Here is a 19029-nt window from a genome sequence, read left to right on the forward strand (position 1 = left end):
GAGGATCTGGATGATTTCCTTCCCTTTCTCGAACACTTCCGCAGCTGTGTTCCCCCACACAATGATGTCATCAATATACTGCAGATGTTCTGGAGCCTCACCCTTTTCCAGTGCAGTCTGGATCAGTCCATGGCAGATGGTGGGGCTGTGCTTCCACCCCTGGGGCAATCGGTTCCAGGTGTACTGCACTCCCCTCCATGTGAAGGCAAACTGAGGCCTGCATTCTGCTGCCAGAGGAATGGAGAAAAATGCATTGGCTATGTCTATAGTGGCGTACCACCTTGCTGCCTTGGACTCAAGCTCATACTGGAGCTCTAATGTGTCTGGCACGGCAGCACTCAGTGGTGGAGTCACTTCATTCAATGCACGATAGTCCACAGTCAATCTCCATTCTCCTTCAGATTTTCGCACAGGCCAAATGGGGCTGTTGAAGGGTGAGTGGGTCTTGCTGACCACCCCTTGGCTCTCCAGCTCTCGGATCATCTTATGGATGGGGATCACAGCATCTCGAGTGGTTCTATACTGCCGTCGATGCACTATGGAAGTGGCAATTGGCACTCGTTGCTCTTCTCCCGTCAGGCATCCTACTGCAGATGGATTCTCAGACAACCCAGGCAAGGTGTTCAATTGCTGGATGCCCTCTGTCTCTACAGCAGCTATTCCAAATGCCCATCTGAGTCCTTTTGGGTCTTTGAAGTACCCACTTCGAAGGTAGTCTATGCCCAAAATACATGGGGCCTCTGGGCCAGTCACAATAGGATGCTTCTTCCACTCATTTCCCGTTAGGCTCACATCAGCTTCCACCAAGGTGAAATCCTGGGATCCCCCTGTCACACCAGCAATAGAAACAGACTCTGTCCCCACATGTCTTGATGGGATTAACGTGCACTGCGCACCAGTATCGACCAAGGCTTTATACTCTTGTGGTTCCGATGTGCCAGGCCAACGAATCCACACAGACCAGAAGACACGATTTTCCCTGGCCTCTACCTGGCTAGAGGCAGGGCCCCTCTAAGCCTGGTTATCATTATTTCCCTGGGTGTATGTTTTGGATGTTCCTTTGAGGGGATCAGACATGTCATCATCATCATACCTGGCCGTTCGGCTACGGGCAACTGGAGCTGCTTTCCTCCTGGTGGCTTCCTTCAGTTCACGCACCTGTCGTGCTAAAACAGCGGTAGGTTTCCTATCCCACCTTCTCATGTTTTCCCCACAATCACGCAGGTAAAACCACAGCTCAGCTCGTGGGGTGTATCTTCTCTCACCATCTTGGAAACGTCTGCCTTGGATACCGGAACCTCGGATCTGTACTGCTGAAATTTGGAGAAGGTCTTCTTTAATCTCCTCTCTAAGCTTCTTATGGTTCTCCTCTATCTTATCCTCTAAGTTCTGCAGACGTGTTTCTACCGCTGCGATTCTGGCATGTGTCGGGCCATGTACAGCATCTGCATATGCTCGGAGCTTCCTTGCCATGTCAAGCACAGTCTCACCCCTCTCATCCCTCTTCATGATGGCTAAGGCAGAAGCATATTCTTGTGGCCCGAGTCGTACGAGTTTTCGCCACATCACAGACGTGCATGGTACTAAATCTGGGTTCCTAGTTGTTACATCATCTGAGAAGATAATCTCAGCCACGGCCATTTCTCTCAGGCGTTGGATCCCTTGCTCTATTGTCTTCCACTGAGTCTGCTGCATATAGAGATCGTCTGCACACAGGTATCTTTCTGCCACACTTCTTAGGACCCGTTCCCAGAGGCTGTGAGAGTTAGCCCCCCTCATCATTCCTTGGTCTATGACAGTATCCTGTGACAGGGATCCCAAATGCCTGGCTTCAGTGCCATCCAAAACGGTAGCCTCGCCTGCAGCATCCCAGAGACGGACCAGCCAACTAATTATGGATTCATCAGACCTTCGAGTGTAATCCTTCTGTAGGCCACGAAGGTCCTTCAGGGAGAAGGACTCAGTATTAGCATCTGATCTTGCACCTGCTGCTTTGACTCCTGACTTTACGTCAGGAGGCACTGAGGTTCCTTCTCCTGCATCATCATCATCATCATCATCGTCCACTGGTCGATTGGTCTTGGCTGTGCATTTCCCACTTCTAGTGCTGGTAGCAACAGCCATGGGTTTAGCTGCTGGCTTCGAGCCTGGAGTGTTAGCTACAGCCTGAGTCACCGGGACAGTTGCTGATTTATCTCCCTGCCCCCCTGCCTCTGTCTGCTGCCCTAGAGTATCTAGCAGTGTGCGATAAGCATATGCCAGGGCCCAGCTCACTGCAATGACCTTCCTCTCCTTAGGCTCATCCTGGTACTTCTCTTTCAGATATTTCCCCACCTCAGCTGGGTTCTGAATTTGTTCATGGGGAAAATCCCACACTATAGGGTCAGAGAATTCCTTCAGGATTTGGCCCATATCCTCCCATTTCCCACACCACTTAGGATTTTCCACACCAGGGTTTACTCCTGAGTCAGGGGTCTCATCAGCCCGTCTAGAAATCTCAGCCCTCATTCTAGAGAAGCAGCAGGCTGTATAGAGGAAGGTTACCAGATTGAATACCAGGAAGATGGTTTCTTTAACATTGAGGGGAAACTGAACATCCTTCACTAGTGATGCAACTGATTCATAGGAGAAGGAGGAAAGCAGAGGCTGAAAAACCTCATTCCCTCCTGCTCCTCCTGCGACAAACTGGATGCATAACCATAGCCATGAACCATTCATATCTGGAGCAGACCCCAGCATGTTTATAAACTTCTTGCACATTATTGCCACCAAACCCAGCAGGATAGCTATTCTGGTCACAGCCCCTCTGATGTAAAACCTACGTATTAGGGGCAATACTAAAGCTATTTCTGGATAGGAAAATAAGCCTAGGGACCAGAGAGGTATTAAAATCTCAAAAAACCCTAGGGACCAGAAATGCATGCAAACCTTCACCCCAACAGACATTATGAATCCAAAAAGCATGGCTATTAGCTGATTTAAATGAACACAGAGTAATAGCAGCCAAAATGCAGTCAAAACAGGGTTTTTCCACTCTCTCTCTCACCTCACGTTTGGGCGCCAAAGATTTGTACTGGTTTAGGGCAAATTTGTTAAAGAATCGGCAAAGGAGGGCCCCTCCAGAAAGCGAAACCCACACGGCCCCTCCCCCCAACCGGTTCGGGAAAAAATTCCTCGGAGAGAGGTGGAAAGAACCTGTTTATTTGACTGGCCCCGCACCCCCCAGCACACAAAATGAACAATACCCGATGACACCGCTCTGAGAAAGATGGCAAAATCAGAAAGTCTCTTTCGGGGGTGGTCGCTCTGTTCTCAGTCCCTCCGGCGCTGGGCCAGCCGCTGCAGCCGAACCCTTGGGGTTCCCGGGTCCCAGTCCGGAGCAGGTTCGAGATGGTCACAGGAACAGGAGAGGAGAAACAGTCCAGGAAGCAATGTGGACTGTTTAGCTAGAACTAGCTAATAAGCAGAGGCAGAAAGCAGAGCAGAAGCAAGAGCAGAAAAAGAGAGCAAGCAAAAGCAGCAAGCAAAAGCAGCAAGCCCAAAGCTGGAAGTAAAAAAAAAAACAGCTCTCTGTGTACTGCTTGTCTCTGTGTCCTGATAAGAGAAACCCAAACAAAACTTCCACTCTTCAGTGCCGGTCTTAAAGGCACAGAACAGATGAATGGGGATATACAAGCATCATAACGTCACCCCAGGACAGTCATCATTTACGATTTTTAAGAATCAATATTGTCAGGATGCAAAATTGTGACTGTGAAAGAAAGAGAATAGCATGTGTGAGTAATGTGTTGATCTCAAGGAAAGTTTATCTTTCATGGATTCACTTCCAAATAACCTTCTAATTGGCTTTGCAACCTGGAAGAAACCTCACAATAAACTTCCCTTGGGGACGAGTTACTGTATAAATACCTCTGTAGTAAACAGACCTGTTAAAAACAATCAAATTTTAATGCAGCAAGGTCACTCTTTTGACAGGTCTGTGCTACATGATTGTGTTCAGAGAATGACCTATATGAAGAAATTCTTCCCAGTTTGGATGAAGTTCATTCCACCAGACATGCTGCTCTTGTGGTAAAGCAATGCCAGGGAGCAAAATGTTCTGCAAATGAAGGAGCCTGCTATCAGCTGTAGGAAAGACATGCTGCCACACTACAGTGCTACTGAAAGTTTGGAGAGCTACCTCATACAATTGGCAGTTGGAATGAACACAATAAAAAATCTTCCATTGTTTTCTTATAAGGAAGGAAAACTTGGAGCTGTGTCAGTACTACTAACCAGCTATCAAGCCAGCCCTAGATGCTTAGGAGGCAGTTTGATGCACTGTGCTTCATTACTGCAGCCTTTAAAATGAAATGTTTCACTTCTTTTCCTGTTCAAAAACCTGAATGAAAAGGTACCTCAAGAGTTTAATGATGCTTCCATGACATCCATGTAAGTAGTCACCGCAGCTCATATCAAGGTGTTCAGTTACTTGAACACTCATCTTGTTGACAAAGACACTTCTCTGCTGGTGACAGAATGACTGGTAAGTCACAATTATCTGGGCTCAGGGAAGTGGAACAAAGGAGTACCAGGATCTTTGAATGTCTCTATCATTGGAGAAGTCTCAGCAAATCCAGCTTGCCTCACAGATTCTGCAGTCCTCATCACTCCTTTCATGACTATATGAAAGCCCATGTGCAACAAAACAGATTTGCTCAGAGAAGTTTACCCTAAGTCTATCCTGAATGAAATCAAGCTGTATTCATGTGCTCTGTTCAGCCTCTTGTTCTTAGCAATGCTGACCTTTCCACGTTGTAGCAAAAGAATGTGCATTTACTATGTAGTTTGGAGATTCTTTCAACTTTAACAGGCTGTAGTTGAAATTGAACATCAATATGAGGATGCTGTCTGGGAGTTCATAGTCATTGAAGTGCAAGGAATGAACACAACAATTGCACATTCAGGATACTCTCCACAGCCTTGTAGTATATCATGCAAGGACTTTGAGTCATTATTAATGTCAGAAAAAGAAACTGCATTTTATCTTGACTCATTATTAATTTGAGAAAAAAGAGATTGCATTTTAGCTTGACTCAAGCCAGTTAACCCAAACATCACAGCCAAAACAAGTTTCTGAGTGTCACAAGTCTCTGTAAGCAGTGCTATTTCCAGATCAGCAATAAATACATGGTGATCTCAAGTGATCATAGTCTTAGGTGTGCAAAACTGTTTGGAAAGAGCGGGCAAAGCTTTTTGGAAAGAATGGGTTATCCAGGGCTAAAATAAGATGGCTCTTAGAATATTGCTATTAAGTAGATATGAATTTTTCTTTTATTTATCAGTCTGTATCAGAACTTACCATACCCAATAGTTTCCACGCTACCTGTCTGCTTCTGGAACTTCTTGTTTTCTGGAATGGCTATGGATCAGATACTAAAATCTGTTCAGCAGAAAACTTCCCCATCCTTCCTCCAGATTTCCTTAGTCAGGACTAATTGGCAGAACAGCTTAGGTAAATACGGAGATCAGGGTTAGTCACTGATACCTGCATGATGAGACAGTGTGCCCTCAGCAAATATGTGTATGATACAAAAACAGAGAGAGGAATTTACACAATAAATAGGAAGCTCAAGGATCAGGCCTAAGAAATCTAATTAAGTTCAACAAGGAGTGATAGATTCTGCAGCCAGGTGAATAACTCCATGTACCGGTAAAAATGCACACTGGCTAGCTAGTGTGATATAAGCACCTGCAGAGGTCATAGTGGGTACCAAGTGAATAGGAGAATGTGTTCACCTTGTATCACCAGGAAGGCAAACTGGATTGGGCTATGCTAGGATGGGAGTAATCAGATAAAATTAAATTATGCTTTTTACACCATTGGTTCTGCACAGAGCTGTAATTCTGCATCCAATTCTGGGCTCTGCAATTCAAGAAGGACTACAGCTGGAGTCAGCTTAGCTGAGGACTGGCAGGACTGCCATGGGCCAAAAGGCTGACAAACCTGGGCTTGTTTAGTCTGGCAAAGCGGTAGCTAAATGGTGACCTAACATCTGCCCACAGTAACTTGAAAGGGAATTGCAGAGATGGAAAAACTAAATTCCTCCTGATACTGGCAGATGGCATGAGGCAATAACCCCAGGATGCAGCTTGGAAGATTCAGTTTGAACTTTATAAAATAGACTTATTCACAAGAGCAGTAGTGCAGCAATGGATTAGTTTACCCAGAGTTATAACCAGGGGACTTGTCCTTCTTGTAGACTTTGACTTGGCTATGAAAAGTGGCAGCTGACCTGGTATAGACTATGCAATCATTCTGTGTTTAACCAGCGCTTCCAATCAACCTTCTGCAAATAAGAAACTTAGAGGGAAACTAGAAGAGAGGAATATGATGTTCTGAAATTCATAGGCTCACCTTGTATTCTGTATTCAGACTGATTGTTTTTATGGTAACAGACATGCAGGCAGTGAAAGTAAAAAGAATGGCAATGCACTGGAGAGGGCTCTTTTGTCAATTGCATCAGAAAACAAGGAATAACTGAATAACTATAGGCCACTCAGTTTCCTTTATGTATTTTCTATCAAGCTTAAGTCAGTCATCAAAAGATTAAGCTGTTCTGGGAAAAAAGATATGCTCAAGGCTTCAGGAAACAAAAGGAGGATATCCTCACTAATTTTACCTGGGAAGATAATCCCATCTTGCAGGAAGGAACATAATAAAGTGATGGAGTTCTTCTCACTATGAGAGCCATGGAGGGTGCATGAGTGTACTTGCAGGTTTGTATGTGCATATGGGCACAAAGCTCTTTGTTGCTGTCCAGAGAGTAAAAAAGATAGAGAAAAATCTTCTTGAGGTGGCCTCAAAGAAGCTGCCTTGTGTATGTTGCAAGGCAAAATAGCCATTTTACTGCTTTAGTTTTCACCAAGAGAAATGGTGGTTTCTGTATTGTTTTACTGAGCTAAGGCCACAGACTACTATAATTTTGGCCACATTGCTTCCTCCCATATTCCTATGGTGTGATAACAGGAGAGGCCAATAAACTTTTTCTATTACTGTAAGGGGTTTTTTTGGACTATTTTCATATGGTTCATGTTGGGAATTCCAGAGCATGGAATTACATACCTCTCAGTAAATTCAGGTTAGAAATAAACAGATTTAGTTAAAATTGTTTATCCAGGCATGTAGCAGACTCTGTTGCTGCTCTTCAATATTTGATAATTTGTTGGTCAGTGATCCTTAACAGAAATTACTAGTACTTTTTGTACTAGCAGAAATTTGAGGTGCTACGGATATGGAGAAGGGCTCTGTTACAGGCAAAGATTTGGGGTGGACTTGCCTGGCTGGACTGGAGTGGAGCTTAACAAAATACTTTATTTTCTTTGTATTTTCCTTCCTTTTTCATGGTCCATACTGTAGTCAAGCACATCCTGAAGACCAGCTCTAGCTTTCATGTAATCTTTTAAGTCTCCCTGACTCATTCTCAGTAACCCTGGATGAACATTTCTTATCACACGGTAACATGGGTACTAATGTGATAATGAAATACTCTCTGTATGCATCCCAACATGAGAGAACAGTTTCAGTTCTGCTTTTTACTACGACATGATTTTTTTACCTGACAAAGACAGAACCCTGGTTTCCAATTTATTTCTGGCCACCAAATTAAGTAAATAGGTATTCTGCTTGAGTAGATCTTTAATTATTATGACTAAGCAATTGTGTCTCTGCTATTATTTTAGAAAAACTTCTCCAGACTTTAAATGAAGACAGAGGAGGCCCATGCAGAGCAATTACAATGGAGAATTTGTTTACAGGCTGCCACTAGAAGAGACATAATGCTTCCCTTTATCATCACTTGTCAGAGCGGTGACAGCCTGTAAAGAGCCTGCCCATGCATTATTCTTTATTTGTCACCCTTGTGCCAGCTCTTGCCCTAGCAGGTGCCTGGCATGTGTCAAACTTACGTTTCAGGGATTCATCTGATCAGCACTGGAAAGAAAAGTATGATGAATTTTCTTTTCAATTACGAATTAGATATTTGCTCCCATATCTAATGAAAGGGTCTTTGGCTTCTTTGTATGCAAAAAGTATCATTTATAGCTTCCTGTAGAATTTAAATACTGACTTCTCTCTCATACCCAATTCTAAAAGTGGAATTTATGTAATTCTACTGAACATAAACTAAACCATCCTAACTCCCTGTTGTATTGTCCTGGCAAATCTGTTCAAATCTGATTACCATTGGTAATGAATGGGCAGAATGTGCTGTGCTCTGGGCATTTAAATGTCTTTTTATTACAGGTTGCTTTCTATTTTACACACTGCATTATAATTTTTTTTAAAATAATTTCTCTAGAATTACAGTTTTGTGCTAACATTGATTCATGCATGTTTACTTGTCTACTTGAGTTTGCTTAGTTGTAAATGTGTATGTGTAACACACAGGGTTTGTGTGTGAGATGCTTCTTCTGCAGGCAGTATTAGCAATAAAATAGTTGGGATCTGTGAGAAAATGCAGTTGTACTATAGGAAATAAATATTTGGTGTTCTCTTCTGTGAGGGAAATTTATTGTGGAAAGGGGAAGTTTATTCTAATAGGTTTGTCAAAAAAGATTTAAAAAATCTAAATTTGTTAGTAATCACAAACACTGATATTATTTTTTAATCAAAATGAGTTTCTAAATGAAATATATGTTTTTAGTATTTATATTTATATTAGAAAATACTACAGTTTTTTTTTAAACTACTATATTCTACTGTTTCTGGCTGTTACTCTGTGTTTATTTTTGCTTTTAGAGATTGGTAAAATTTGAAACAGATAGTGCCTCAAGATATTGTAGGACAAATTAGAGTATGAGATCACTTTTGTAATGATTTAAGTTTAAAAGATCAGTAGTTATGGATCCAAAAGGGAATTTGTTTCCTTCACCTTAAGGTATTTTCATTCTCACAACCATATTGGAGTTAGACATTGAACTTAAACACTTTGTGATGTTTTCATAGTTATTGAGAATTTTTTCCCAAATAAATTCCCAAACCACCCTCCTTGCCATATCTCAAAACTAAAGATGCAGTAGGTGTTCTTGCAGGCCTCTATTTGAATCTGTCATGACTTACTGTTAGGATATTACTAACATGTAACTGGTCTATAAAATGCAGATACCTTATGTCTCTCTAGTAATCCATATACTTTGGTTTGTATGTAGACCTGGTCTTTTAATGTCACTTGCCTAACTAAGCTCTATAAAATTCACAAGCCATTACTTTTGTTTTCTTCCTTACTCCTTCCAGATATGTCTAAATGAGGAGGCATTTAGAATTCTGTATAAAGAAGATGTGCAAATTTTATTTGTGTGTTTCTGCTTTTTTTCTACTTGTTCCTTAGCAACTAGGAGAAGATGATAAAATTATTCAGTCATTGGACTAATTAAATAGATGACAATAATTTTGGGATATGTAATTCTGGCATCAAAAGATGTACTGGATGTTTTGATGCAGTTCTTCACAAATCAGGTGATATGCTGTCTAAAATGCATGAAGAGCTACCTGAGAGAGAGGGAGGAAGGTGGTGCAGAGCTTTTCTTTGTTCCATAGAATTGCAGCCAAAGGAAAACAATTAAAATTTGAGAGACCTTCTTCCTGAGTTTGCAAGAAATCTAAAGCAATGAAAGAACGGTATGAACTACCATCAATTTCATAAATTTCAAGCTCCAATATAACTAATGACAATCAAATCATATTATTCAACTCTATTGTTATTTAGCAATTGATATAAGAACAGAAAAGAATGTATCATAATTTGATAGTTTACATCATCTGTCCCTGAAGTGTTTTCCTGAGAGGATAGGCACTCAGCTTCCAGAATTTGCTCGCTGAAGGATTTGGAAGGAATGAAATTAATTCCTTTATATGACACTGAATTTCAGTGAATTAATTTGGCTCAAGACAAGTGATAACAATCAGGATGCATTAAAAGGGTGCATTTGTATTCGTTCATTTAAACAGCAGTGGTGGCCATGTTCAAACTGCCTGCTGTGAGGGCAGTAACCATTGTGACACCCAGCTAGTGAAGGCCAACTTGTGAGCCTGCAGGCACCAGGAATCTACCAATGTTGGATTGTCCAAGAAAGGCTCCTGCTTCTCTCCATCAGAGCATTTAGGTGCTTTCTTGGTAGCTGCCTTCACCTTCAAAGAGGGGAACTGCCCAAAACCAGGAAGGAATAAAGCAATTGTGTCTGACACGTAATGAAATTCAGAGCTGTGTAGCAGCTGCACAACTCCTTGATCAACCAGAGTCTCACCAGTGAACCCATCTCTGAGGGTAGGCAGGTGATTGTGGGATCTCAGCACCTCAGGACTGAGGTGCCGAGTCACCGAGACCACCCTCGGGAGTCCTGGAATGTTGCCAGAAGTGTTTGGTGGCTGGACTTTGATCCTACACAGGAGACAACACCTGTATGAGGATAGGAGGACTTCACCGGGGTGAATGGTGAAGGGATTAGTTAATTAGAGGGTGAAAGACAGGGTTTAGGATTTCTGTACAGGGGGCTTTAGAGAAGTAAGATGGAGGAATTGGGGCGTGTCCTGTCCTCCTTCTTCTTCTTCTTCTCCTCCATCTTCTGTGGTGATGGTGGCACTTTGGGATTGGTCATTACTAAAAGTGCACCGGGCAATAAGGGTGAAAGGTATTGGGGAAAAATGATAAATATTGTACACGCAACTTTGGGTATAAAGATAGGTGACTGTCCGGAGGGGAGGGGAGTGTGCTCATGGCTGGATGCTGAGCAGACCTCTGTCGGGCCGAAAGAAAATCTTTTAGATGAACAATTAATAAACACAGAGACCGAAAGAAGAACTGAAGCCTCTTCTCATCCTTTGATACGCGGGCTGCCCCAAGGCCACCCCGGGCCTTTCCAGGCCCTTCAAACAGCCGAAAACCAGACAGGTGATGATGGGGAATTTGTGCCATGGCCAAGGCGTTTAGCAGCTGCTTCCAGAGTTGGAGAGGTGAGTTCTGGCTGAGCAACCCAGTTCTTTTTTAGTGCTTGTCTTAACAATGTGCAGCAGTGTGGCCTTGCTCTTGGTGCTGGGTGCCTATGCACCATTCAGTGCAAACAAACTGAAGACCTGTGGATGGAAAAGGAGAAAGGTTAGGTGACCTTCGAGAACTGCTGGAAATTTCTGGTGTCTGAGGACTAACAGAACCTATGGTACCTAACTGATTAGATTTGATTTACTTTGGAAATATGTAATAACCTGTCACTTTGGAGCTTTTTCATTTTTCATGGCTATTAGATGATACAATTTACAATATAGAAAAAAATCCAGACTGACAGCCCTAACAGACTTTCTTATATTACCTGCAAGGTCTTTGTATCTTTGTTTTTAAGTCTATTTCCCTTCTTCTATATTTCTGTGCTATGGGAATAGTCTCAATGGAGCTCATAAAAACAGAAAAACAGTTCAATAAATATACACTTTAAACAGTTTTGCCTGTGGGCACAAAATGATCCAGGGCTTGAATAAACCTCAGTTCAGTCACAAAACTGAATTGTAGCTGCTAGCTAAAGTGAGTCAGAGTAACACACAGGCCTTGTCCTGTGAATATGATTGGTCATACAAAACCCACCTCTCAAGACACAGAACATCTCTTGGCATTGTTACTGTTGGGATTTTATTGAGTGCAAATAGTGAAGTGGGATAGGAAAAGAGATAATTCTTTTCTTCTTATTTAGGAATTTAAATGGGTATTCTACAGTCAGACACAGAGCAGAAGACAAAAACTTTCTATAATAAATATAGACTATATATCTGAATGTCATTATTTTTGTTATTGTCTCAGAACTGGCTTTCCTTGCTTGACCTAATACTGCTCCTTGGCAGTACAATGAGCACAAACCTCTCTCTTGACTCGGGATATCTCCAAAATGTTGTGTTTCTCCTCCCAGAAGCCCCAGCCTGTTCTGTAGTCATTGCAGTGGGATGTTCCCAGTCCCTCTTCTGTGCCAGTGTGCATCAGGACTCCTCAGTATAAAGGACCATCCTGTGTAGTACTCTTCCACTAAGCACACATCAGTGTTCTGCTTCTTCCTTATCTGCAGATAGCTTTGGAAAGTTGTTTGTGTTTGTCAGCTAGGAAAAAAGCAAGATGAAAATAAACATGTGGAGGGAGCTCTATTTCACTGGAGCTTAATTTTATTTTTGCACAAGATTCTGTATTGTCTGTGCTGTGACTTACTTGCTCATTGCCTTAAATTTGTATGTCTGCATTATATACTCCAGGATACTCCTAAATGGAAATTCTTTAGGCTAGTCCACAGCAAACTTGTTGCAATTTGTAATGGTGTAAGAACAGGAACAAGGCCTGTGCTGTCCATAAAAGTCCAAAAAATTAGTAGCTGATATCAGAAACAAGTATAACTTGACAAAGCCATTTCCATGAGACTTAGCTTGCAATCCTTAGCATCACTAAATGTAGCTTGTCAACTGTTTTAATTATTAGAGACTAAGCTTTTCTGTCCCTTTTCCCCTGATGAATGAAATTATCGTATTTTTCCAAAGTAATGAGTGGCAAGCTGAGGTGTTATAGCAAAGATAAAAGATCAGAATTTGTGTTTTAGATGTATTTAGGAAGAGGCAAAACTGCAGGGTGTTTTTTGTTGTTGGGGTTTTTTTATGATTCTTAGTGTGCATTTCTTGTCAGAAGAAAAAATATTCCCAAAGATGATGTTTAGCGATACAAACAGAACCAGATTTTGCAGATCAGAGAACCTATCAACTACTCTGCATTTCAGCCTAATTTTATTATGAAGTCAGCTGTCTGTGTGCTTCATGCTGGTATCTAACTATTAAGCTCTTTCTTCATGTCTGTTTCCCTTCCCATTACAAAAACAACCTCATTGTGCTAGTTTTATTTTTCAAATTTATTTCCGTGCATAGTTCTTCACAATAAGTTGATATAGGAAACTTATAAATAAAAACTTGGAGATGTCACTGTTTATAAAATGACACGCCAGAATGTTTATGTGGCCCTGGACTGCAGGAGCAGGAGAATGGATGAATATCCTGCAGCTGTTTTGGCCATTATACTGTGGATGGCAGGTTGCCAGCAACAAGTGTGGCAGTGTCAGTGCCTTCCTCTGTGTGATAAAAGAGAGAATATTTGCACTTTCTGAACCATCTCAGGAGGATTTATGGCAGAGTTTGGAGGACTTGAAGTGACTAAAGATGGAAGTAGAAAAGCAGCTTGCAGGTTTTACACCAACCTGTCCTCCTGTTGGCTCCTCCAGGCCTGGCAGTGCTGATGATTTCTTTGCCCTTCTTTCCAGAACATTTGAAAGAGAAGCTGGAGGAATACATGGTCCGCTTTGCCAAGGTGAGGATCGTGCGCACCAAGAAGCGGGAAGGGCTCATTCGGACCAGGCTGCTGGGAGCCTCGCTGGCCAGAGGAGAGGTCCTGACATTCCTGGACTCCCACTGCGAGGTCAACGTGAACTGGCTGCCACCCTTGCTCAGTAAGTGCATGAGCATTCATCGGGCATTAAAATCAGAGTATAGAACCAGTAACTGAAGCTGTGTCCCACAGTAAGCTAGACATACACTGTGTCAAAGTGTTTGGAGTTCTGCTGAAGTTCTGATCTGTCTCAAGTGTCAGTGTGAGACAGAGCTCCAAGAAACGTGAGCGGCTGCATTTTGTTCCTCAAGACTAAAGAATTTGTAAAATCTCTCAGTAATGCTTCAGCATATAATAGTTGCAATTTATTTTATTCTTACTACTACTAAATACACTGCTATATCTAGTATAATGTCATGTCCTTGCTAAAGAACTGAAAGGGTTTTTTATGCAGGTATTGTACTCCTTCCTAGTTTTCCACATTGCATTAAAACAGTTTTTGCTGTAAATATATCCGAGGCCTCAGTGTTAATTCCAATAGCAATAGCATTCGCAACAGGAAGCTCAGAAAGAATGACTTGCTATTGACTATTTTGCTGGATTCCAGCTGCAGCCAGCAAAGCTCCATTAGTTAAAGGAATGGAAGGAATCAATTGTTGTAGTCTAAGATTTCACTTCTGGAAACAATGTTCTCTTTTCTATACACCACATATACATGCAAAGTATATATGCTTTGCTAAGTGAGTGCTTTTTGCTACCATAACCAAAGAAAATTTCTGAGTTGCCTAATAAAGAAATTTGTATTCATTTAAAAAGTCTGCTGTAAGTACGCAGAAGGTTATGGTTTTGCTAATTAATGGTTATTGTTCCTTGAATTCTGATGTTGGGACTCTTGGGCCACACAGTAAGCTGATAAAGCATTTGCAGCAACATGTGCATTCTTCTAATAAGCTATCAGTAGAGACCAAGAAAAATACTATTAACTAGTTTCTCTTCAGATCAGTAATAAGATAATGCACAAAATTCCAAATTTTTATCCTTCTTAGCTTTCATATCAAATCATGCGTACAGTTGTTCCCCTTGTTATTTCCTTGCCCTCAAACACATCTGCATTTTTAAAAATAACCTCCATGTCTTCATGTAGAGCAGAAATGTCATAAAGGAGCAATCCAAGTTGAGGCCGGTTCCCCTTGTTCTATCACACAAGATAGTCAGTTTCTTCTCCTACAACTAGGAGAAGAAACCAACCCCACATCACCACAACCTCCTTTCAGGCAGTTGTAGAGAGGGATAAGGTCTTCCATGAACCTCTTTTTCTCCAGGGTAAACCACTCCAGGTCCCTCAGTTGCTCCTCATAGGACTTGTGCTCCAGACCCTTCACCAACTCCATTATCCTTGTGTGAACTCTTTCCAGCCCCTCAATGTCCTTCCTGTGTTGAGGGGCCCAGAACTGGACACACGACTTGATGTGCAGCCTCACAAGTGCCAAGGACAGAGGGACAATCCCTGCCCCGGTCCTGCTGGCCACACTATTGCTGACACAGGCCAGGACAGCCTTGCCTTTTTGGCCATCTGGGCACAGCTGGCTCATGTTCAGCCACTGTCAGCCAGCAGCTCCAGGCCAGGCCCTTTTCCTCTGGGCAGCTTCCCAGATGTGCATCTGTAGGCTTGTAGCACTGCATGGGGTTGTTATGACCCAAGGGCCTCAATTCTTGATTCAGCCTGTCCAGATCCCTCTGAAGAGCCTTCCTGCCCTCCAGCAGATTGACAATCCTGTCCAACTTGGTGTCATCTGCAACCTAACTGAGGGTACACTTCATCCCCTTGTCTAGATCATCCAGAAGTTAGAAAGTACTGGCCCCAGTACCGATTTTGTGGGGAACAACACCTCCAATCTTCCACCAACTGGATTTAACTTCATTCACCACAACTCTCTGGGCTGGCCATCCAGCCACTTTTTTATCCAGTCAAGGGTGTACCTTTCTAAGCTGCCAGCTTCTCCAGGAGAATGCTCTGAGACAGTATCAAAGGCTTTACTGAAGCCCAGGTAGACAATATCCATTTCCCCACATCCACTAGGCAGGTTACCTGCTTATAGAAGATCATATTAGTCAGGCAGGACCAGACTTTCATAAACCCATCCTGGCTGGGCCTTATCCCCTAGCCTATGTGGTCTTCCATGAGATAATCTGTTCCATACATTTAGCCATATTTCACCATGTAAAAACCAAAGAAGAAATAGATTGGCATCAAAGGATTCACAATTGCAGCCAGGTTGCAGTTGATATTGAACCCTCAGCCTCAAACCAGAAAACTGGAAAGATGAGAGCAACTGCATCAGTGCCCGTCTGTTGTCAAGAGGAATGAAATGTTTCTCATTCCACATATAGTAGAATACCTGTAGATAACCAACCAGCCAGAGCACCTAGAAATGAGTCTCGAGGAATACTGAAGCCCAGAATCAAATCTGTTTTATTTTGAAAGAAAAAGTAGAGCATTACATAAAGGACAAATAGAAAATGAACACACATCTAATATATTTTTCCTGTGCCCTGTTTTTCTAAAGGAATGAGAGAATTTTCTTATAAACTTGACATGGCATATATTTACTATACTGAAATCAGATGACACCTGGCTGCTAATAATAGTATAGTAAATGTATGTTTTCAGATGTTTATCTGAAGTCATATTTTGTGATTCGCTCAGCACTGCATGTGACTGAAAGTCATTCAGGGAAACCACAACAGAGGACATGTTGAGTGTTTATTGCTTTGAAGCTGCCCTGTTTTAGCTCTGACTGAATCTGGCATGTGTAGTGAAAAATCCTCAGCAAGTACATAGTTCAGCCCTGCTCTGGACTGGCTGTCTTTGCTGAGAGGAGCAGTAGTTTCTACTGTTCCAAACCAGGTTTTGTTCCAAATGAGACCTTGAAAGTTAGAGGTTGGGGAAGGGGGTGAGGAACCAAGAGCAATCACTTAAAGATGGTTCTCAGAGCTATTTAAGTATCTAACTTACATATTCAGAATGAACTATCAGCTTTTAGGCCAAAAAAAGACTGAGTTATTTCAGTACTTTTAGGGTATCTGAATGGCTTTGTGGAGCTGAGCCACAGTTGTTTTCAGTTACGGTTACTTTTGGTGTACACAACTGCAAACACCCTGGTTTTATCAAAAGACAAGATTTTCCTGTGGTTCCTTCTCTCTAAAATATTTTGGAGGCTGAGAGGTAAGTTCTGCAGAAATACACAACAGCAGGTAAGCATCATCATACTTGCAGAATTCTTGAGAGAGTTGCAGAAATGAAGACTGGGATTGAACTTGAGCATTGCTCAAAAAAAATCTCCCCCTGGCTATCTACATGTGACTGGGAGATTTCAAATCCTTCAGTGTATTTAAAGATAGCAGTTTTTAAAGACGAAGAGAAGGATGGTAAAGCATTAAGAGTCTACCTTTGACCTGCTTCAGAAAAATCAATCCCATTTAGTTTCTCTACTCCAACCAATTTAGAAAGGGGGATCAGAGACAGATTGTTATAAGCCCTATAACTATTAGGAGGGCCATCACAGGAAAGAGATTATGTAAAAGTGACTTTATATAATGATCACAGATAACACTGTACAGTGTGCCAGTGAGTGTAATTATATTTGGCAGTAGCAACAGTAATGCAGCCATTATCTCTGTGATGAGTTTCCTAGAATTTTGTGAGATCCTGTGCTTTAAATTTATTTCACTATTAAAGAATAAGGATGTTAAGAACAGGCTCAACTTCCAGTCACAGTAATTTCTCACTAGAAGCATTGATCCTTGATTTCTAAACTTAAACTTCTGAGAATAAATATAAAGACCCTGATGTTTTGTGAAAATAAACTTTTTTTCTTAGCTCCAGTCCTGCAGAAGCATGGAAGCAGAATCTGTGTTATTAATCATTATACCAGTATTACCTGCCTTCCTAGCTAAGTGTTCAATCCACACTCAGCCCTCTGATTATTTTTAGGGTATTATCAAGCATCAGTGAAATCTAAACAACAAAATCAAAAAAGAAAACCCAAATTTTTCATATAGGCCCTAAAATGTACTAAATAATATAGAGGATCTAAGCTGCCGTTCAGAGAAAAAGCTTTGTACTTGGAATGTTAAGGTTTTAGGGGTTTTTTGAGGGTTCATGGGTAATTTTTTACAGTCCTTTCATGTCAACACTGCTATAGGTTTTCTCTATACTGCCTCATTTCAAACCATTATTCCTCTGCCTAGTTCTTGATGTTGGCCTGTCTTCTTTACTTGTCTTTCTTTTCAGAGGAGCTCTATAGGATTAAGCAATAGGATTCACCAAAGCAGACTCAGGCCGAGCTGAGCTTATGCTAGGGATGGGAATTTGATTTAGTCTCACAGTTCTAATTTTTTTTAAAAGCAAAACTAAAGTCCTTTCTTTAGAAAGCAGGTAAGAATAATACTGTGGAGCCTTCTTTAGAACTCAAAGATTGGTGCAAAAAAAAAGGATGCAAGCTCTGTTTTTCTCTTTGTGTTGGAGTTTCCCTTTAATTTGGACCATTTGATTTCAAAGCTGATACACTCTGCAGGCCACAGGAACAGTGACTGAATGGTTGGCTGAAATTCACATTTAGGAATAAATCTCTCTCTCAGGGGGTTCCCAAACAGACTCCTTACAGATGAGGGAGTATTTTTACCATTTGCTTGCTGGCCTGCTCCATAGCTGACAGACTGGGGACAGCTTGGCATAGCAATGAGAGAGAGATGCAGATGACTGGACTCCTGTGGGTCTCACAGGGATGTGCTTCCTTTTAAGGAACCATAAATACTTCTAATTGTTCCCCAACTGCATTAATTCTACTTTAAAGAAAGGTTTGATACAGATTGGAAAGATTAAATTATTGGGAGACCACAGGGCACAAAGCAAGCAATCTTCAAACATCAGAAACCTGTGGGATTCACTTTGCAGTAATATGATAGATGGCTTGACTAGACATGCCGTTTCCTATTTTCTACTTTCATTTTTCAGACCAGATTGCACTTAACCACAAAACCATCGTGTGTCCCATGATCGATGTCATTGACCACAACCACTTTGGCTACGAGGCGCAGGCGGGGGATGCCATGCGAGGAGCTTTTGACTGGGAAATGTACTACAAGAGAATCCCGATTCCTCCAGAGCTCCAGAGAGCTGATCCCAGCGACCCCTTTGAGTAAGTAGCGATAAAGGGGAGAGTGGGAACATGAAGAAGGGCAAGCAAAAAGTGTAACTGTAGCAGAATCCAAGCCCAGGCATTTCCATGTAGGTCACTTTCTGCTAATGAAAGGTAATAGAAGAAAACACCTGAAAACTAGGAAAAAGATCAAGGCAACTATTTGTAGAATTCACAAGCTGTGCATGGAAACACAACTTGACTCAGTGACTGTACATAACAGACAGGCACATACTTGTAGTTAAGTACTGGCATCAGAGAAGTGATTGTAATGGCAGGAATTCTGTTTATTTCACAGAAATTTTATTTAATGTTTTATTTGCTGGCGATTGATGCAATATATGCACCCGCAGTTGAGTCCACGTTACACCAGCAGATGCTTTGTTTATAACTGGTGATATGGCTGCTGTATATGCAGTGCTGCAACTTAAACACAGAGCTGTCAAACCCGA

The 19029-nt window shown here is 41.8% G+C and overlaps 1 protein-coding gene across 3 annotated transcripts in view; it reads left to right on the forward strand.

Moving 5' to 3' along the window:
- The window catches only part of GALNTL6 (polypeptide N-acetylgalactosaminyltransferase like 6), a 434479-nt gene that overhangs the window by 344119 nt on the left and 71331 nt on the right, over positions 1-19029 (forward strand). For all 3 annotated transcript variants that reach the window (XM_005483801.4, XM_074541294.1, XM_074541295.1), the window contains exons 5-6: positions 13312-13497; positions 18394-18577. In XM_005483801.4, coding sequence (XP_005483858.2) covers positions 13312-13497; positions 18394-18577 — 370 coding nt within the window. The remainder of the gene's footprint in view (positions 1-13311; positions 13498-18393; positions 18578-19029) is intronic.

Source organism: Zonotrichia albicollis, chromosome 5 (genome assembly GCF_047830755.1).
Source record: "Zonotrichia albicollis isolate bZonAlb1 chromosome 5, bZonAlb1.hap1, whole genome shotgun sequence".
NCBI lineage: Eukaryota > Metazoa > Chordata > Aves > Passeriformes > Passerellidae > Zonotrichia > Zonotrichia albicollis.